This window comes from Podarcis erhardii, assembly GCF_964252035.2.
Source record: "Podarcis erhardii genome assembly, chromosome: 12".
Classification (NCBI taxonomy): domain Eukaryota; kingdom Metazoa; phylum Chordata; class Lepidosauria; order Squamata; family Lacertidae; genus Podarcis; species Podarcis erhardii.
Genome location: NC_138513.1, coordinates 43,625,373 through 43,645,524, shown reverse-complemented (window position 1 = coordinate 43,645,524; position 20,152 = coordinate 43,625,373). Strand labels below are relative to the sequence as shown.

At 44.2% G+C, this 20,152-nt stretch overlaps 1 protein-coding gene across 2 annotated transcripts in view; it reads left to right on the top strand.

Moving 5' to 3' along the window:
• Positions 1 to 2,467: 2,467 nt before the first annotated feature.
• The window catches only part of DCLK3 (doublecortin like kinase 3), a gene marked incomplete at its 5' end in the record, with an annotated part of 30,654 nt that continues 12,969 nt past the window's right edge, over positions 2,468 to 20,152 (top strand). Inside the window, one exon of one of the 2 annotated variants that reach the window (XM_081834764.1) lies at positions 2,468 to 2,570. In XM_081834764.1, the coding sequence (XP_081690890.1) occupies positions 2,468 to 2,570 (103 nt within the window). Of the gene's footprint in view, positions 2,571 to 13,034; positions 13,063 to 20,152 lie in introns of those variants that run through there. The other variant, XM_081834765.1, reaches the window with a different exon arrangement.

Genomic DNA, 20,152 nt, shown 5'->3' with positions numbered 1-20,152 from the left:
AAGTTAAGTTCGCAGCAACTTAATAGTAAGTTGCACAATGGTGGGGAGACTGGACCGACCTGCCCATGTCTGAAGATATGCCACTGAAGTCCTGCTGCCAACTCAGACTTGTGCCATGATGCAATCATAAAGGAGTGGACTTTTCAGTGGTGGCACCTCAGCTTTGGAATGCTTTCCTCCGAGGAGTACACCTGGCATTTATATCACACTCATTTCAGCACCAGGGTCTGTCTCAGTCGACTGTGCAGTTTTTACCAGCTGCCTTTTATTATGTTGCTAATTTTAAGTGCTTTATTGTTAACTGTTAGTTAATGCATTGTCTATATTATTTCACACAGCCCTGGAGTATGTTTTGTTGAAGGGCAGGTGAGAGATGTTTCAAATTAAGTATTGGTCAGTCACAAGGTGGAAATGCTGTAAGGTGAACTGTGTCCCAAGAGCTAGGTGATATTGAGTCTTGGCATTAAAATAAGACTGCTTGGCCGAGCAATGGCTCAAAACACAGGGTTGTCATAGTGCTACTCCCATGAAAGAGAATAAGGGAAACAGGAACAGTTGCTCCTGAAAACAAACAGCTCAGTTGTTCAGGTACTGGGAAAAGCTGTGCTTCAGACCTGTTTAATTTCTGCCTGCCGCACAAGCTGTTGAGGACCCAAACGACAGGAACGGGAAGGAAACGGCAGCAACCCTACTGCTCGAAATTATTCATCACTGGTTACATTGACAGTCTTACTTGGGCGCATTCATAAAGGGGCCACAAGAGTCATCAGGGCTTCCCAGACTTGGGTCTCCCGCTGTCAATTCCCATCATTAGATTGGCTTCAACCAGAGCCAGGGCCTTTTCAACTCTGGCTCCAGCCTGGTGGAACGCTCTGCCTCATGAGACCAGGATCCCTGCAGGATCTGATTTCTTTCCGCAGGGCCTGTAAGACAGAGTTGTTCCGCCTGGCCTTTGGCTTGGAGCCAATTTGATTCCCTCCCTCCCTCTCTCTCTTTTTTCTATCCCTTCTCCTCCTGCGATGAGGCTACATTTTTAATATTTTAATGTTCCATTATTTTAATGTTGTATTTTATTTTTGTTTTTAAGTTTGTAATCATTCATCTTGTTTTTATTATTGCTTGAGCCCGGCCTTGGCTGGGGAGGGCGGGGTATAAATAAAAAAATATTATTATTATTATTATCATGCCTGACCTTCTGCTAGCTAGGGATGATGGCAGTTGTAGTCCCCAAGCAGCCGGAGACCCAAATTTGGGAAACACCGACCTCCTGCAATGTAGGAATTTATTGTCCAGGTGGAACTCGAACCCACGACCCAGAGATTAAGGGTCTCCTGCACTCCCAACGGGGCTATGCTGAGTGCCTTGGAGCGCTGCCGGCAATCTGTGTGTGTGCCTGCGCGGTAGGCAGGCAGACATTCAACAGGTTCAGAAGGGCAGCTTTTCCTGGCAATGCCAGAGGAGGAAAGCTTCACCTGTTGGAATTCCGGCTTGGCGCCGGCAGCAGCCTGCGCAAAGAAGCCCAGCGAGAGGCTGGGTAAGATTTCGGAGCCGGATGGCAGATGAAGGTGATGGACTATATGGAATTGGCGGAGATGACTGGCAGAATCCGGGACCAAGGAGAAGAGTTGGTGGAGGAAGATTGGAAGAAATTTAAAGTTCATCTACAGAAATATTGTAAAATTAAGGAATGTTAGAAGGATGTTGGAATGAAGTTATGTGGTTTTAGCAGAAATGATATAAAGGACTAAGTAAAAATGGATTGTTAATTCAAGAAGAGAATGTAAAATTATAGTATATCAAAATAAATTATTAGGATAAAGATGGAAAGGATTTGCTGAAATATCTACTTGAACTAGAATACCAAAAAGGGAGGTGTGAGGAGGTCAAGGAAATAAGCAAAGGAAAGAAAGATATGTAAAGGTTTGATTTGTTTTTTAATTGTTTGTATTTAATTTTGTTTTTTCTCTTTTCTTCTTTTTTTGATGTTGTTTGTCTTTATGCATTGTTTTGTTTTTGTTTTTGTTCAACTTGGTGTTTATTCTATTTTTCTTTTTGTAACCTTTAAAATTTATATATATATATATATATATATATATATATATATATATATATGCTTTCGTAGATTTTCACGGGTACAGGAATGCAGGTTTTGGTGTCCTCGGGTGTCTTCCCGTGTACTTTCACCCCAACTTTTACACGGGAAGACACCCGAGGACACCAAAACCTGCATATATATATATATATATATATATATTATTATATTATTTAAAGAGAGATTTCGGAGCCGGGCGTCGAAGGCAGAGCGGCAGGAGGCAGCCAGGCAGCCTCCCGGGAAAGCGACGCCGCCTCCGCGGGGAAGGGCGCAGCCCTCTGGGCGGAAGAGGCGCCGCCTCGCCATCTCGTGCCCGCGTCTGCCGCCAGAGCGCGAGGAGACGGAGCGACGGAGGGACTCAGCGCAGCGGGGACCATGCCTGCCGCCGCGCCGCCGCCCCCCTTGCGCCCCGCCGCCGCCGCCGCCGCCGCCGGGCCGGCGCCCTCCTGCGGCTGCCCCTGCGCCCGACACCATCCCGGTGAGTGGGGCCCGCCTTGCGCCGCAGCGGGGGCGACCCTCTTGACTCCCCACCCCCCATGGGACCCCCGCGCCCCGTTTCCTCTGCCAGCCCCCCCCTCTCCCGGCTTCATAGCTGCTGCGTGAGTTTTTCGCGCGCTCCCCTGGGCGGGAGTTTCGCTGCCCCAACTTGAGAGGGAAACGTGACGAGGGGAAACGTGTGAAAGCCTCGCCCGCCCGCGCAGGATTCCTTGGAGACCCCACTCGGCCCCCCCTTACTCTCTACCCAGACTACCCCACCCCACCCCTCCTCTGCCCTCTACCCGCACCCTATCCCTTACCCCACACTTCCTCCTACCCTCCACCCCCATCCTCCCTCCACCCCTTATCCTACCCCCACCCCACCCCTCCTCTGCCCTCTACCCGCACCCTATCCCTTACCCCACACTTCCTCCTACCCTCCACCCCCATCCTACCTCCACCCCCTATCCTACCCCCACCCCACCCCACCCCTCCTCTGCCCTCTACCCGCACCCTATCTCTTACCCCACACTTCCTCCTACCCTCCACCCCCATCCTACCTCCACCCCCTATCCTACCCCCACCCCACCCCACCCCTCCTCTGCCCTCTACCCGCACCCTATCCCTTACCCCACACTTCCTCCTACCCTCCACCCCCATCCTACCTCCACCCCCTATCCTACCCCCACCCCACCCCACCCCTCCTCTGCCCTCTACCCGCACCCTATCTCTTACCCCACACTTCCTCCTACCCTCCACCCCCATCCTACCTCCACCCCCTATCCTACCCCCACCCCACCCCTCCTCTGCCCTCTACCCGCACCCTATCCCTTACCCCACACTTCCTCCTACCCTCCACCCCCATCCTACCTCCACCCCCTATCCTACCCCCACCCCACCCCTCCTCTGCCCTCTACCCGCACCCTATCCCTTACCCCACACTTCCTCCTACCCTCCACCCCCATCCTACCTCCACCCCCTATCCTATCCCCACCCCTACCCCTACCTCCACCCCCTCTTACCCTCTACCCTCACCCTACCCCACCTCTCCTCCTACCCCACCTTACCCCCACCCACCCCTCCTGCTAACCCCACCCTACCCCACCCTCCTCCTCCCCTCTACCCCGAACCCCACCCCTCCTCCTCCCCTCTTCTACTCTTTACCCCCTACCCCCATATCAGCCTCCTTATTGACGCCCCCACATTTATCTGCCCTCATTCTGTGTTACCTCCAGTGATTAACCTGGGGGGGGGGTGCTTGGTGGAGGTTTGTTTTTGTTTTTTTTTTAAAAAAAAGGATCCTCGGCTTCAGCAGGTGGGGGAATACCTGGTAGATCTGCTGGTCAGAAACGATCCAGAGGGTTTGTCTTCTGAGTCCTTGGGAGAATCTTCTCCTGAAAAGGCAATGCCTAGCTGGGTATCGACTGGTTTCTATCCTGGGCAGAGCTTGTTTCAATGCACAATACAGTGGTACCTCGGGTTAAGAACTTAATTCGTTCCGGAGGTCCGTTCTGAACCTGAAACTGTTCTTAACCTGAGGTACCACTTTAGCTCATGGGGCCTCCCGCTGCCGCCACGCAATTTCTGTTCTCATCCTGAAGCAAAGTTCTTAACCCGAGATACTATTTCTGGGTTAGCGGAGTCTGTAACCTCAAGCGTATGTAACCCGAGGTACCACTGTAGTTAACAGAATCAGAGAATCGTGGAGTTGGAAAGACCCACAAGGGTCATTTAGTCCAACCCCCTCCAGTGGATGAATATTTTTGCCCAACATGGGATAGCTAGCTAGCAGGAGTGTCAGCTTGAATAGAGTATTGGGGGGGTTGGGGCATAATTGATCACATGACGCAGCATGCACACACTATTTGAATGGCAATGCCCATCAACTTGGGGAGCAGCCCCCTCAAATATTTTATTGGGGGGGTGAAGGGACTTTGGCCCCACAAGTTGACTCCTGTGCTAGCAAGAAGTGAGCACACTGACCTGTCTTTTCTCTGTTTATTGCCAGTGAAAAGTATGGTGCAGTTCCAAAACAGCAGCAAATTGTGATGTGAACTAAACATCCGCTTCCTTTCATTGGCTGGGATGGGGGTTGGAAAAAGTTTTGTATCTTTTTGGTCTTGGGATCTCTAGTATCCTGGGATAGGAGGAACAAAAGAGCCCTCCCAGTGCTTCCTGACTTTTGATCATAAAGTTATCGGTTCATAACTCTGACTTTCTTCCCCAGGTGGCTGTTAGTGGTGATCCGATACAGTAGCTGTCAAAATTAGGAGAGTAAGTAAGCATGGGCAGAAGATGGACTTTGTGGTCCCTTGGTGACTTAATGGCCAGTCGGGGTAGCACCACCTGTTGGGATTTTTTGCAAAAAGGATGCCAGACCAGATGAATATTGGCCAGTTCCAGAAAGCCACATCTCTTGTTGCGCCGGATTCCACTCTCAGGAGTCGCTTTACACAAATTAAGTGTTATGGAGATCCTTTATATGTTTTCCTGCTTTATAAAAATTTAAAACGCATCAGTAGACTATGTGGCTGCTGTTTTTTTGGGTCACTGTTTGTCTACCTGCTTCTTATTCTGCTTCCATGTGATAGGCACAGGATAAGGTAAAATTTCTAAGACTTGTTGAAGTCGGGCAGCTCTTCCCTTCCACACTATGCTACTTGCCCAATCTTGATAAGAAGCTGCCTTGATCTACCTAGCGACAATGGCAGGCCCTGTCTACAATGACTGACCTTCTACATGCCAAGCAGATGCTCTGTTACTAAACGATGGCCTTTCTGCAAAGTGTGAATCAATGAGGACCCCTTTTTTTGCGCATATTCAACCTTACTAACTAGGTGTAGGCTGGGAGAGGCACGAATCAGAGCTTGCTTCAGGATCCTGCTCTGTCCTAGAATTTTTCCTCATTAGAGGGTCATTGCCTGAAAGCCATCGCCTTGGTGGCAAAGTTGTTCTCATGTTGTGAAGGGCAGGGACTGTTTCTGTCAGAAATGCAGGCCTAGTTCTCCATCTTTGCAGGATAGTGAATGTAGTTTGTGTGGGATGGATATATCTCATGGATCTATCAGCAAAGTGGTTAAGAGGCTGGTCCTTTTTGTGTCACCTTCAGCTGGTTGCACGTTAAAATGGATATTAATGATGTTGGTTGTGTTCCGCTTTGTGCTTCTTAATGAGTTACTTTCTCCAAATGTTTGTATATCTTCCTTTTCAAAACTTGGAAAATATTTAACTAGAGAATCTTAAAGTCTGCTATAGCTGTGGAGGGTGAAATAATTGTGGTTGGAGAACGAGGTGAATATTATTTCAGATACTTTTTTTTAAAGTTAAGTTTGCATCCAGTGAAAAGCATCACAGTATTCTCAAATTCAACAGCTGTATTAAAATTCTTTTTTGCGTGTGGCAAATCTGAGCCAGGAACACTTGGCCCAGTTCACATGTCACATTAAACTACAGTTTAAAGTTATTACTTTAATATTTTAATATGAATGTGCCTTGTGCTAGTAAATGCTGCTCAGAAGTTCTCGCTCTAGTCCTCCCTTCTTGCTGTGTCACCAAGAAACAGACACTCCGTCTTCTTTTGATATCTAAACCTTGACTCATGGTTTGTTTCTCTCTAAGCAAACCATGACTGGTAATCAACAGTTTGTTCTTGGTTTACTGCTTGTAGCTTGAAGAGAAACAAACCATGAGCCAGGGTTCAGACATCAAAAGCCAGGTTTTGGGAGAAGAGCAGAGTGAGAACTTTTTAGCAGGGTGGGCGAACACATAGTTTTTAAATATGTTTTAATGTGAATTTGCAAACGACTGTATGCTTTATTGTGATATGACAATTGGACCACAGTATTGATGTGTTCTACAAAAAAACACTTATGAAAAACAACTTTTTAAAAAAGTTGTTTTGGCTTGTCGTCATGGTTCACATTCCCATGGCCTGTGATGGGAGTTCATTGGAGTTCATGTTAACAACCCTTTCAGCAAATGAGCAAATAATTTATTGCAGGAAAAATAGAATCTGGTTTGTGTATACTGTTGGTTGAGTGCATACTGCTATCCATCCTTTTTTGTTAAAGAACAAAGTGAAGACTTTTGATAAAACTTAGACAGGTGTCATTAGATTTGCAGGAATTTGGTGGATTGGAAAAACAACCAAACCTTTCAAAAATCCAAGTTGTTTCAGCGTTATAGGGAAAATCAAGGATATATTGATGTTTCAATCAGTGTTTGAAACTCCCATTGTTCTAGGTGCAAATTGCGACAGAGAATTAGCACAAGCACTTTCTGAGCTCTGGGTGCACTACTGCGGCTAAGATTTCAGCTTAAAACTGCAAAGTGGAAGGAAAGGAGGACCTTTTTCTGCCTCCCCACTTCCAGCCACTCTCTGAAGCCCGGAGAAGAGACCCCCCTTAAGAATATTAAGGGAGTGGGCAGGGAAAGGACTAGACCACATGGAAAATAGACATAATATTTTAGCTGCAGTTCATTCATTTTCAAATTTATATTTTTGCTATTAAAAAGCACACCTAGACATTCCTCTGTTGCGCCCATAACCTAGGTTTAAGGTGCCATTTAGCTCCCAGTTTTCATATTTCTAACACTGGTTTCAATTCTGCTGAAAATAATCATTTTTATGTTTTTAAAGCATGACTTCTAAAATTCAGTAGTTCCAATTGAGAACAGAAAATGCCATAGTATACTTAAATGAGAACAGGTTTGGGACTCTACAGTCATTTGGGGGGGCAAGGGGGCATATTTCCACTCTGCATAAAATGAATGTGTTCTAGTTGCTTGAGAAACAAGCAAACAGCAGACTTTGTGAAGGTGCTAGAGCTCCAGCTGTGTATTTTGTCAGTCATGCATATCTGCCCTTGGAAGAAGCTTAGGTTGTTAGTTTTGGCTTTCGCTTTCAGGTTGCCTAGGTTTTAAATGTTGAATGACTGGAAAGGAGTACACAGGGACCAAAGGGAAAGCATTCCACGAAGAAGGGAAGGCGGCTATGATGTGCAGTCTGGGAGCATTTAGCCTGCAGAACTGCTGCCTGGATCTCTCAACACTGACAGCGTTGTCTTTTCGTTTCTGCCATAGTCCTCCAAAAGTTGAAAAGTAATCTCTCTTTTAGAAACAGTTGCCCCTTAGCAACTTGTGCGTGTGATGTATACATGCTAAGCTCGATACTGTGACGTAGGGAGAGGGTGGAAGCTTAAAATATTATAAATAGATGCCTGAACATTAAAGAATCAAGCTGCATGGATTGTGTTAGTGCAGTGGGTGGATAGTTAACATGAGTCTTTTATTTCCGTCGAACACTTCATAAAGAAATGCATACCTTTTTCATTATTCGATAGATGTCACCATGAAAAAAACAATGTGAACAGTTAATATGCTTCCTTTTAATATGGTGTTTATGCTGTGCGAATATTTTTGCTCTTGACTTCAGAGCTATGAGTTAAAGGGGGAAAATGCTCCCTTTTTAGAAAGACATCTCCTTTCTAGAAGCTATCCACTTCTCTTTCAGTCCATACAAGAAATGTGTACTTAATAATAAGAGGAACTATGGAAATTTACTTTGGTATCATGTTAAAATTTAAGTATAGTGCCAATTAGCAAGGGATGGGTTCCTCACCACAAGAGAGAGATGTGGCTGTACAGTGGTGCCCCGCAAGACGAACGCCTCGCAAGACGGAAAACCCGCTAGACGAAAGGGTTTTCCGTTTTGGAGGCGCTTCGCAAAACGAATTTCCCTATGGGCTTGCTTCGCAAGACGAAAAGGTCTTGTGAGTTCCTTCGGGGTTTTCCCCCCTTCCCCCCCTTTCCTAAGCCGCTAAGCCGCTTATCTGCTTATCCGCTAAAAGCTGCTAAACCGCTAATAGCGCTAATCCGCTAAGCTGTAAATGGGCTTGCTTCGCAAGACGAGAAAAAATGCTATACGAAGAGCCTCACGGAACGGATTAATTTCGTCTTGCGAGGCACCACGGTATTCAGGACCTATGTTATGATCCATCAAGGTAATAATGGTTTGGTGCTTCCCCCCTCATTTCTGGGTTTTCTTTAAACAATGCCATAATAGCTGAACTGGGCAAACAGTAATTAGTGTTAGTCTTCAAAACGCAATTTGAAACCATGGTTTGAAATAGCAGCGTAAACCAAGGCTTGGACTTGGGAACTGACCATAGCTGCTTTATCAGTCATCACTTGAAACTATGCTTAGAACAAATGGAAGAAGAAATTGGCATGTGGGACAGGAAGAAGGATTCTGGTTCAGTCAGACGGAATCTATGTAGACTCCTTTCTCTTGAGACAGTTCAATTAACAACAAAGAAGAACTGTTGTATGGCATAATTTTTTTGTGGATTAGAGTCCACAAACTTATCAGAATCTTGGAAATGATCCACTTTTGCAAATGTTAAATGAGCTTCAGTTGTAACTCGAAGGGGTGGAAAGCTTTGGGGTTTCACCCCTAGACTCCAAGCTTAGAGGTGGTCCAGGCCTCTTCCTTTTGTTTTCAGGAAAAAAAGTGTCTTGTTCTTATGTTTCTGGAAGAACAAATGACCAGACACTCAAGGCAGTTGCCCACCCCATTGTTCCTGGCTGTTTCTGATCCATGTGAAAAGACGGGGATAATTAGCAATGGTTTGAAGTGGTTTTGAATTAAAATGTTTTATTACCTTTAAATAAAAGACATTACCCTTGCTGTTTTGCACTGAAGTAAGATGACCCAGTCAACTCAATTTCTAGCTACAAGCCTGAATATTTACTTTGTGTCCTGCTTTTGTTGGTTGGAGTTGCCACTGTTTTCACCCCTCCCTCCCTCTCTCTCTCTCTCTCTCTCTCTCTCTCTCTCAGCAAGGTACTTGCCTTTTCAAATATACCAACACATTCCTTTTTTTGTTCTCGAAAAAGCTATGCAAGGAATGGCAATTCACTCATAATGGATTGAGTAGGAGGGTGCTTGAGATTTGTTGAGGCAGACAGAGGGAAATCTGAAGAAAAAGAAGTTGTAGTAGATCAGTTTGCAGATGGTTTTTTTTTATATGATCTGTTATTCCAAAATTTGTTGTTGGCTTCTCTGTGTGTTAGTAGCTCCTTAGCCTCTTCTCTTCCTCCCAAATATATCCCACAAGGCAGCGGAGGCTGAGGATCAGAGTTTTCCTTCTCCTAGATGGACTCCCTTCCCAGGTTGATGAGCCCCATCTGCCCCTCACTTCCCTCTATAACGTGCAGAAACCACCTTCTTGACCATTGAACCCACTTGGTCTATTCATTCTCCAGAGCCATGCAGGGAAAGTCCCTGACTCACCAAGGGTTTGAGACCCATCGGCTACCCTCACCTGGTTTAGCTGGCCAGTGGAAGCCGTTCCCGGGATGTGACTACTGCCGCATGCTGACAGCTTCTAAGAGCCACAGGTGAGAGCTGAGTGCAGAGTGATGACCAAAGGTGGACAAACTACCCCAGAAGGAGCATCCCATGCACCCTATTCCAAAATAACTGTGCCTTAACTAGCATCTGACCTTGTTTACAAGGGCTGGAAAAAGAGTGGGGGAAAGCTTTCAGAATAAATAGTGGTGGCTTGGCCACCATCTTGGATGTGCAGAAGCAGGCCAAACAGGTTACTAGGTTTAGAATGATGCCTAGTACCAACTCCAGCATCTTGTCTTTCTCCACCCTACCTGGAGATGACAGAAACCAAATCTATTGCATGCACAATATGTTCTCCGTTATGGGGTCTTTCCCCATACCTTATGATTAAAGGTATAAATAAATATGAAGAAAGGGCTTGTGCCTTTCTGCATATGCATATGTAGCCATATTCTGCAAACACTGAGAAATGAATATGATTGCTAGAATGTGCTATTGGCACAGCAATTGGGGCCCGTTGGTTCTCTGCATTTTGCTTAACCTGGGCATTTTAACGCAACAGACTTTGTGTTTGTTTCTTGCTGACTGCCACCCACGTAATAGAAAATTATGGAAGTCAGTAAAATAAAATAAAAATAAAATCACAACCTGACTGCCTCTGGCGTCACAAGAGCAATATGTTGCCACTTAGCCCCCTCATCCCTTACTTAACATTTGTGATCTCTGAATAATTTTTGTATCCCTTGAAGGGTGGTCTATATCCCCCTTTAAATGTAATTAGCCATAGAACAATGCAGGGGGTTGAACAGACTCACTTAGAACCTGCTCCTGTTTAACAATAAAACCCCAAAGCCCCAAAGCCAGAGAAGCAGTCTGCCTCAAGGCAGGCTTCCTGTGTTCCCTTTAATTAAATAGTTTATTGAATTATATACAGTCTATGGTGTCTGAAAGTTGTTTAGCTTACCTAGGAATAGTTTGCTTCACTGTAAATTAAAATAGAACATTTCCTGACTTCCTTCTGTTCCTAGTATAATTTTATTTAGTCCAATTATGGCGCTAATGTGAGCAATTACCTTTACGCATAAAGGAGGCTTTCAGTAATCCTTGTGAAAATGATCTGTCACTCAAGCAGCTTATTTGCAGAATTCTGAGGTCTAGCAACAATAAAACCACAAAGTTAAGAGAGAGATACAAACCCAGCACAATAAAACCAGCTCAGTATAATACTGTGTACAGCACAGAACCGAAAACACCTGTAGGGACAGACTTTGGTAATATGGTGTCCTGAGCAGACAAAATTTGGCACGTTCTGCCCCCCCCCCCCCCCCCAATATTTCTTATTTTCACAACAATTCCTTTTGGTCCAGTTGCTTTTAAAAAGGATCATATCAATAGGTACCCGAATAAATATAGGTGTTGTTGTTGTTGTTGTTGTTGTTGTTGTTTTGTTTTGTTTTGTTTTATTATGCACCCCCTTGGCTTGGTGCCCTGTGTGCACAAACCACCTGCACCATCCTAAATTTGGTGCAGAACACCCGTGAAATGCATACATCAAAACTGTCAGCTGTATCATGGGGACTTCAGAATCCAGTTCTTAAAAGACCCTGGAGAACAGAAGAATCTTAGCTTAGTGCTAAGAAGGCAGCAGTTGGGGAACTTTGCTATGGGACGCATTCCATCGTTGACGGGCTGCCACTGAAAAGGCCTTAAAATTGGAAAACGTCATCTGTTTGGGTAGAAGGCACAATCTATAGTTTTCTTATAATATGAATATTCCTGTTTTAACAAATGCGTTCTTTTTGTGAACAAATATGTTAATGTTAAAGCCTGTTTTCAATATTGGCAGATGTTTGTATTCAGACTGTCCCTATGGATCGAGATAAAATCTCTTCCCCCTGCAGAAATGATCAATTACTTGTCCTGTCGTATAAAATTAAGTCGGTCTTGTTCAGTGCATAAGGAGCTGATAGATCTGGGGGAGTATTAAGACCGCTTTGCAAGTTAATGCATAACATTGATTTCCCTTTGTAAGCTGCCTTGTTAGCAGTGTTTGATCTGTATCTCCACTATGTAACCACTTAGTCCACTTAGAAACAAAATTATTTTGGGAGTTACACTTCAGTTCTCAGCAGGTATTACAAGAATGCCTAGCTTTGGTCTCTTAAGGGTGATGGTAGTTGGGACTCTCTTAACAAGAAATCTTGAATGGGCCGCAGAATCACCTGCTCACTACCTGTGCAGATCAAATTTCCATCCTAAGATTCTTAAACAAGGATTTGGAGCTATACTGGTTACGCAGCAAGCTTGTGGCCAAAATAAGCAGTCTGGCAACCGTGGAATTTGCTTGGTCATGTGAGTTTTCCCCCTGCCTCACTTGCATTCTGAATAGTGCTCAAGGCTTGGGGGTTAACCACTTGTAAACTGGTCATCCGCATTAGCGATCCATGACACATGATAAAAGAGCAGAGGAGGTATATTCCCTGAACTATAGAGTCTTGTGAGTAGAGTTGTCTTTAAAGAACCAGGTTTTCAGATTAGAAGTTTAATAATATTTCAGATTAGTGTTGCACATGGTGTGTGTGTGTGTGTGTGTGTATTGAAAGGTTTAAATATTTGCTTATGTCTAGCATTTGTAACATTCAGTTTTGCTTTCCTGTTTCAATAATAACATAAAATGTAAATGTAGTCTAGACTTTATTGCAGACCGAGGAGATGTCTGCTGAAATATACAGGACAGAGGGGAAGGCTAAAGATGGGATTTTGCTCTCCAGCATCAGCCATGTGGCAAATTGGTACATCTGCATTTGCCCTTGGGCAGCCTTAACCACAGTTAGAGCAGATGCGCTTCCACCTTCTGCCTTAATCACAGTTAAGGAAGTGGATGCAACTCTCTGGTCTGCTCCGGTTTCTTAAATTTGATTGACACCCAGCATTAAATTGGTACAGAGCTACAAGAGACAAGACTGAAGCAGTGAATTGAACTGTTTTGGCAGGTTCAGGTTACATTGAACTCTTCTTCAGACAGGAGTTAGTCTCAGGTTATACTAGCAACCTCTCGAGCTCTCAACACAGATGGTTTCCCCCTCCTTCCAGACCCTGGACAAATCTGGATTTATCCATTGCAGAATGGTTAGCTTAGGTAAGTAAATACGTGCAGGGAAGTCTCTATCTTAAATTTGATCTTGGAAAACGGGGGGTTAGGTGGGAAGCCCCACATTGCATGAAATCTTGATGTCTTGGTTGTGTTCATAAGCCACTGCAAAGCCAGTTGTACTAATTCTGTATCTGCATAATAAATAGGGCATTCTTAGATGGATAAAAGTATATTTGAGCTCTCAGATTTGCTCCTGTCTGCATTTCCCTCCATTTTAATAATTTTATATTAAATTTAAAAATTTAAAACCTTAATTTTTGCTTCCTTAAATCCCTCATTGCTTGGCTTTTATTTCTGCTTGCTGACCTAGGCTAAGAAGGCAGGATTCCATTTCTAAGGTGCCGGTAAACAATGCCAGTGTGAAATTCACGTGCTGTAAAAGGATGCCTGTGGTCACATTTTGTTTCCACCTGACTAATTCAATACACTTGCTATGTAGTGTCCTGCCTTCTTTGCTCCCCCTTTCTGTACAGTCTCGTGCACACACAGTGTACACTGGCCTTGCAAGTTGCCGTTGTGAATAATTTACTTTAAGGAACAAGAGATCGAAGGCAATATAGTTCTAAAAGACTCAAGTTACACCTTACAGATAATGGCTACTTGTGCATTGCAAACCTGTGTACGTTTACGCAAGGGAGCCATGTCGTACAAAGGGCTGTTCTGAACTGTGCTCAGCTGAGGCACACAGATGCCAGTGTGTCCTTCCTTTAGCCTGCTTTTACGCATACTTGTATGCAGTGATTTGTGGGTCTGTCACAGTGCATACCTTTGTGTACTATAATTTTAGTATCGTTGGGATTAATGCACTGACTTTAGTTGGGGAAGGGGCAAGTATCAAAGGTAGTTGCAATTTAGTCATCAGCCTCGTAAATTAGCCAATGAAAGGTCTTTTGCATGACAATGAAATAAATAATGGATCACTGGTGATATAAATTCAAACTTCGTTTTTGGTAGCTATGCTCTTTCAAAGGCTTTCTGCATAATAAGAATGTGTTTTGAAGGGTTTTTCTACTTGAGAAACTATTAGTAATAGAAATTCCCCCTCCCCACCTCGAAATCTAACAAAGCCTCTCTTCCCCTGACCCCACCTTCAATGAATTGGAGCAGGAATATAAAGAACTGGCTTCACTGTTTTAAAAACAAAATGGCATGTCTGGCTCAAAATAGTTATCCTTGTGCCCTAGGACACGCACTGGGTTCCACCCAACTTTTGGGGGGGCTTGTTGCACATCTGTGGTCAGGGTCTGTTGTGGCCACAAGGAAGGCCCGATGGGGACCACTGTGGGAGGGCCCGACGGAGACTACACAGCTATGCGGGACCTGCCCCCCGCTTGAATTTTTTGGGGTGCCTCGGCCTCCCCGCTCCCCCCAATGGCACCCCAGTACCTGGTAGAATTTTTGTGGGTATTTGAGCAGGAGTCTCAAGTGGTTCAAGAAAGTCATGCAGGCAATGCCCAGAGTGTCTTCCTGTTTGTAAGGCTTCCTCTGTCTGTCTTTCAAACTTTTTATACTCTTTGTGAGAAACGTTGGCAAGCCTAGGTGAACTGATATTTTTGGCCTCAATATAAGGCCCTCTTTGGGACCTTTTAACATACGTACAATGAACATGCATGATGAAGAAGCTTCACCCCTAAGACTGTACATTCGGATTTCTCTGTGTAATTGGGAACTTGGTGAAAGTCAAAGCTCCCAATTGTGTATAGAGGTCCCTACTTGAACTCACAGGTTCTCTTCAGATTTTTAAATGTACATGCTTAGGTGTGAGGTGGAGTCTTGGCGCCACATTCCTCTTCTCCAACCCATGCACTTTTGTTCAGACTACACTGAACATCTGAAGAGGGTTCATGTATTGACTTAGCACATATTAAAGTTGGGGTATGTAATTCAAATATGGGCGTTATGCCTGGGCTGTGAGGGATAAAGTATTCAAGGGAAGTAATAGTGCCACTGTATTCTGCTCTGGTCAGACCTCCCCTGGAGTACTGTGTCCAGTTCTGGGCACCACAGTTCAAGAAGGACACTGACAAACTGGAACGTGTCCAAAGGAGCAGTGGCGTAGCGTGGGGGGTGCAGGGGGGGCCGGCCGCACCGGGCGCAACATCTGGGGGGGCGCGCTCGCCGCCTCCGGAGTCACCGAAGAGCCTCGGGCGCAGGCTGTAGCAGAGCCCCATGTCTCGCAGAACCGACGAGCTGTGCGCACGTCGGGCTGAAGGCGTCCGGCAGGCAGCGGCTCTCAGCACTCGCCGCGGTCCCCGCGTGCCAGGGCCGTGGAGGCTGCGCCAGGCAGCCCCTCCTCACAGCCCCGCCGTCGCCGCTTCTGCTGCAGCTGCTGGGCCATGTTGCATTTTCCTCGCCTCTCTGCCCTCCTCCTCCTCTGGGCAAGCGGCGTCATTTGGGCGGCAGCGGCAACTCGCCTCAGATCACCTGACACGGACCCGCCGCCGCCGTGGCTACCTTACCGTAAATACCCCAGCCCAGGCAGCAGCAAGAAGAAGCTGGCAGCGACGGCAGGTTAGGGGTTAGGGGCGCAAATTACTTGCCTTGCCCCGAGTTAGGGGATGCAAATTACTTGCCTTGCCCCGGGTGCTGACAACCCACGCTACGCCACTGCAAAGGAGGGCAACCAAAATGGTCAAAGGCCTGGAAACGATGCCTTATGAGGAACGGCTAAGGGAGCTGGGCATGTTTAGCCTGGAGAAGAGGAGGTTAAGGGGTGATATGATAGCCATGTTCAAATATATAAAAGGATGTCACATAGAGGAGGGAGAAAGGTTGTTTTCTGCTGCTCCAGAGAAGCGGACACAGAGCAATGGTTCCAAACTACAAGAAAGAAGATTCCACCTAAACATTAGGAAGAACTTCCTGACAGTAAGAGCTGTTTGACAGTGGAATTTGCTGCTTGACACCATTTATTCTTTTAGTTATATGTAGGGGCAATGATTTATGAGAGACAGTAAAACCTCACCCTCCCTGTAGAGCAGTGTGTTCAACAACTTACATTCAATTAATTTATTTATTAAATCAGTCAATGTATCTCTCAAGCAGAGTTACACAGACTTCCCTGGCTTCAAACGTCTCCAGGCATTACAGAAACGCTCTCAGATATAACTTTACAAACAAAGAGGCTACTGGTTTTTGTGTGTGTGCTATTGTGAAAATGTAGCATTACCTACATGGACAATGTTCTTAAGCTTTTGTCCTTAGCCCTTTTATTTATTTTTTTTTTTTTATAAATATTTATTAAAGTTTTTAAATATAAATGCACAAATAATAAACAGTCTTACTTCTATCACAGACATAATTTCATCACTTCTTTGGGCTCCCTCACGTCTCCCGCTCCCATTTACATCGTTAAAAGTTTTTTCCAAACAAATTATCAACTTGTTTACAATCTCATGTCCACTCATTCAAATATAATCTAGCACTTCTTCCAAAAAATTTTATATTTTCTTTAGTCTCACTTATCATCAAATTTCAGATCTAATTTAGTGGTGGCCAGTTTTTTATAATCTAGCATCCTTCTTAGCATTCAACCAAATTACAATGTTTTTGTAGATACTTCTTGAATTTCTCCCAGTCTTCCTCCATCTTCTCTTCTCCCAGGTCACGGATTCTGCCAGTCATCTCGGCCAGTTGCATATAGTCCATCAGTTGCATCTGCCACTCTTCCAGTGTGGGTAGATCTTGAGTTTTCCAGTTTTTTGCGATGAGTATCCTTGCTGCCGTTGTTGCATACATAAAAAATGTTCGGTCCTTCTTTAACACCTTCTGGCCGACAATACCCAGAAGGAAGGCCTCTGGTTTCTTAGTGAAGGTATACTTAAATACCTTTTTCAGCTCATTATATATCATTTCCCAGAAGACCTTCACCTTAGGGCATGTCCACCAGAGGTGAAAGAATGTTCCTTCGTTTTCTTTACATTTCCAACATTTATTATCAGACGAATGGTATATTTTGGCAAGTTTAACTGGGGTCATGTACCATCTATATATCATTTTCATTACATTTTCCTTCAGAGCATTACATGCGGTGAAGTTCAGCCCAGTGGTCCACAACCTTTCCCAGTCCTCAAACATAATGTTATGCCCAATGTCCTGTGCCCATTTTATCATAGCCGATTTAACCATTTCGTCTTGTGTATTCCATTTTAACAGCAAGTTATACATTCTAGATAATACCTTAGTCTTTGGTTCTAACAATTCAGTTTCTAACTTCGATTTCTCCACCTGGAACCCTAACTTTTTATCATTTTTAAAAACTTCTTTAATCTGAGCATAATGTAACCAGTCTCGCACCTTATCCTTCATTTTCTCTAAACTCTGCAATTTCCAATTGTCTCCATCTTTTTCTAATATTTCCCAATATTTTGGCCATTTAGCCTCCATATTGGGTCTTTTTAGGGCCTTAGCCTCCAGAGGTGAGAGCCACCTTGGAGTTTTATTTTCCAGTAAGTCTTTGTATTTTGTCCAGACATTAAACACTGCTTTCCTGACAATATGGTTCTTAAAGGCCTTATTGATCTTAACTTTATCATACCATAAGTATGCATGCCAACCAAAAGCATTGTTAAAACCTTCCAAGTCCAACACGTCAGTGTCTTCGAGAAGTAGCCAGTCTTTTAGCCAGCAAAAAGCTGCGGCTTCATAGTACAACTTTAAGTCTGGCAGGGCAAAGCCCCCTCTTTCTTTCGCATCTGTTAATATCTTAAACTTAATTCTGGGCTTTTTGCCCTGCCAGACAAATCTGGATATATCTTTCTGCCACTTCCGGAAGCACTCCGTTTTGTGTCCTTAGCCCTTTTAAATGGGAGTCTATTCTGATCAGGACTAATACTGACATACCAGTGTACAGCTGGGTTCATAATATTTTGCATGTGTCCCAGTTCTCTAAATGATGAGAACTCAAGGGGCACAGTGTACGCAGGTCCTATTCCCTTGGAACGAGGTCACTGGAGGAGACTTGCTAGTGTTTGTGGCGTTTGTGTTGGTGATTTGTATACACATATATACAGGTTGAGCATAGGGGAATATATACCACTTAACACAAGCAAATGCCCTAAATCCACTGCTCCCTCTTCAAATTCCGAGTGAAACCACAAGCTCCTGTAGGATCATTGCATAAAGCAGTCCACCTTTTTTTGTATGTCTTCTCTCAGCTTAATTTAAACTGCTTCTTTCAAACAGACACTGAGTTTGCACATTCTACAGCTGATTTCCAAATTGCTCTCCCCGCCAGAAAAAACTTTAATAAATATTTATAAAAAAAAAACAAAAAAACAGAAGGGTCTCCAACAAGTCTCTTGTACTTGGTCATTTTTTTTTTTACATAACAAAGGAAGACCTGTTTGGCAGGTTTGACCAATTGCATAGTCCTTCACAGCCTCACTTTTTACAATTTACATTTTTTAATATACTGAAATAAGAGGTTTGGGGACTCTCAGTTGGCAATCACAATTTAACAGAGCTCCTTTTATGCAACCTTACGTAAACGTATTATATATCTAAGAATTTCCCTTCCTGTTTCCATTTTTGAAAAGTTACTTTCTTGTATGGAGCTAGGGTGGTCATATTCTCTGATCACTGCGCAATTGAAGAGGATGATTGTTTTTTCCAGTGCCGGAATGCTTATCCACCATAATGGCCTTTTGTCCCTCCATCAGGTTCCATAGGGTTGGAACATAATTTCACAAGATATTGATGTCCTTGAATCTCAGATATTTATCTGAGATATATTAAAATGGCTGACAGTCTCTGCCCCAACTCTGTAATTTTAGGGCAGGACCACATGTGATCTCTGAGTGGGTAGCACATGGACAGCATTGCCTGTGCTTCATATCTTTTTGGGAAAGCCATTGTGGGGTTTGGTAAGCTCTGAATATGACTCTTCGCTGCATAAGGCCCAGCCTGATACCCAGAGAGATCAGTCTCATGGATGCCAGCATTGCTTTCCAGGTACCTGATATTCCAGTTGACCAATCCTCTCTCTTTCCATTGAGGTCAAGCTGTCTTGTCCATTAAGGTTCAATGTAAAGATGCTATTGTTTTAGGACGTTGTCAAAGGATATTAAAGACTGGGGTTTCAGAGGCACTCGGTGCTTCCAGCTCAAATAATGGGTGTTTCAGTTGTATATGTAGCTAGCCTGTTGACTGTGGGAGGGCAAGAGTTTCCACTAGATTAGGAAAGGAGAGAAATCACTAGAAGCAATCAGTTGGTCCAGGTCCAGGTCCTAACTTTACAACTATAGTATCTCTGGAGTTGGAAGAACTACTCTATATGCTTATAGCCAGGGCTTTTTTTCAGCCAGAACTTGCTGAAACTCAGTTCCGGCCCCTCTCAGGTGGGTGCCATTGCCATTATAAAAGAACAAGGGATTTCCAGCACCTCTTTTTCTAGAAAAATAGCACTGCTTATAGCCATATAAATCATAGGCCAGAATGACTAAGTTGTATTTTTATTGCAAAGTCATGCTGCGGTATAAAAATGGCTTTATCACTTCTCTTTGTGTTGTTTCCATAGAGGGGATTGTGATATTTGCAGTGACCTTGTCTATAAGAACTTCTGAGTTAGAGATGTGCATGACATTCTTTGAAATCCAAAAACATGCTGGTTTCTATTTTAGAAGAGTTTGAATTCCCTTCCTGCCTTTTATTTTGGGAGCGGATGCTTTGTTTGAATTGACTCCTTTTCTTGGGAGAAATATCTTTTCTATATTGATGTAGGCTGCTGGGGAAAACTCAGCAGGTCTCGAGGGCTGCCTCCCACCAATAGCCTTAAAAGTAGAACAGGGTACATGTGTGTGTGTTTACTTGTTTTGTTTCCCTAAACTTCCAGTTGCCGTGTTGTGGCCACTGGGTTTTAACTTACAAGTGTTTCAAAAGTCCTCTGTGGACAGCTTTTGTTTGTTCAGATCTATGGTACTTTGCTTTATAGTGTGTTTTTCTGCACCAGAAAATATTCCAATGAAAGTTAGCCAAAAAACCCACCAAGCTCAACATGGCACAAACACTTGGAAATAGACTTTAAATTCACACCATTGGCTTTCTAATACATATTTTGGATCTCTCTGTTCCATTC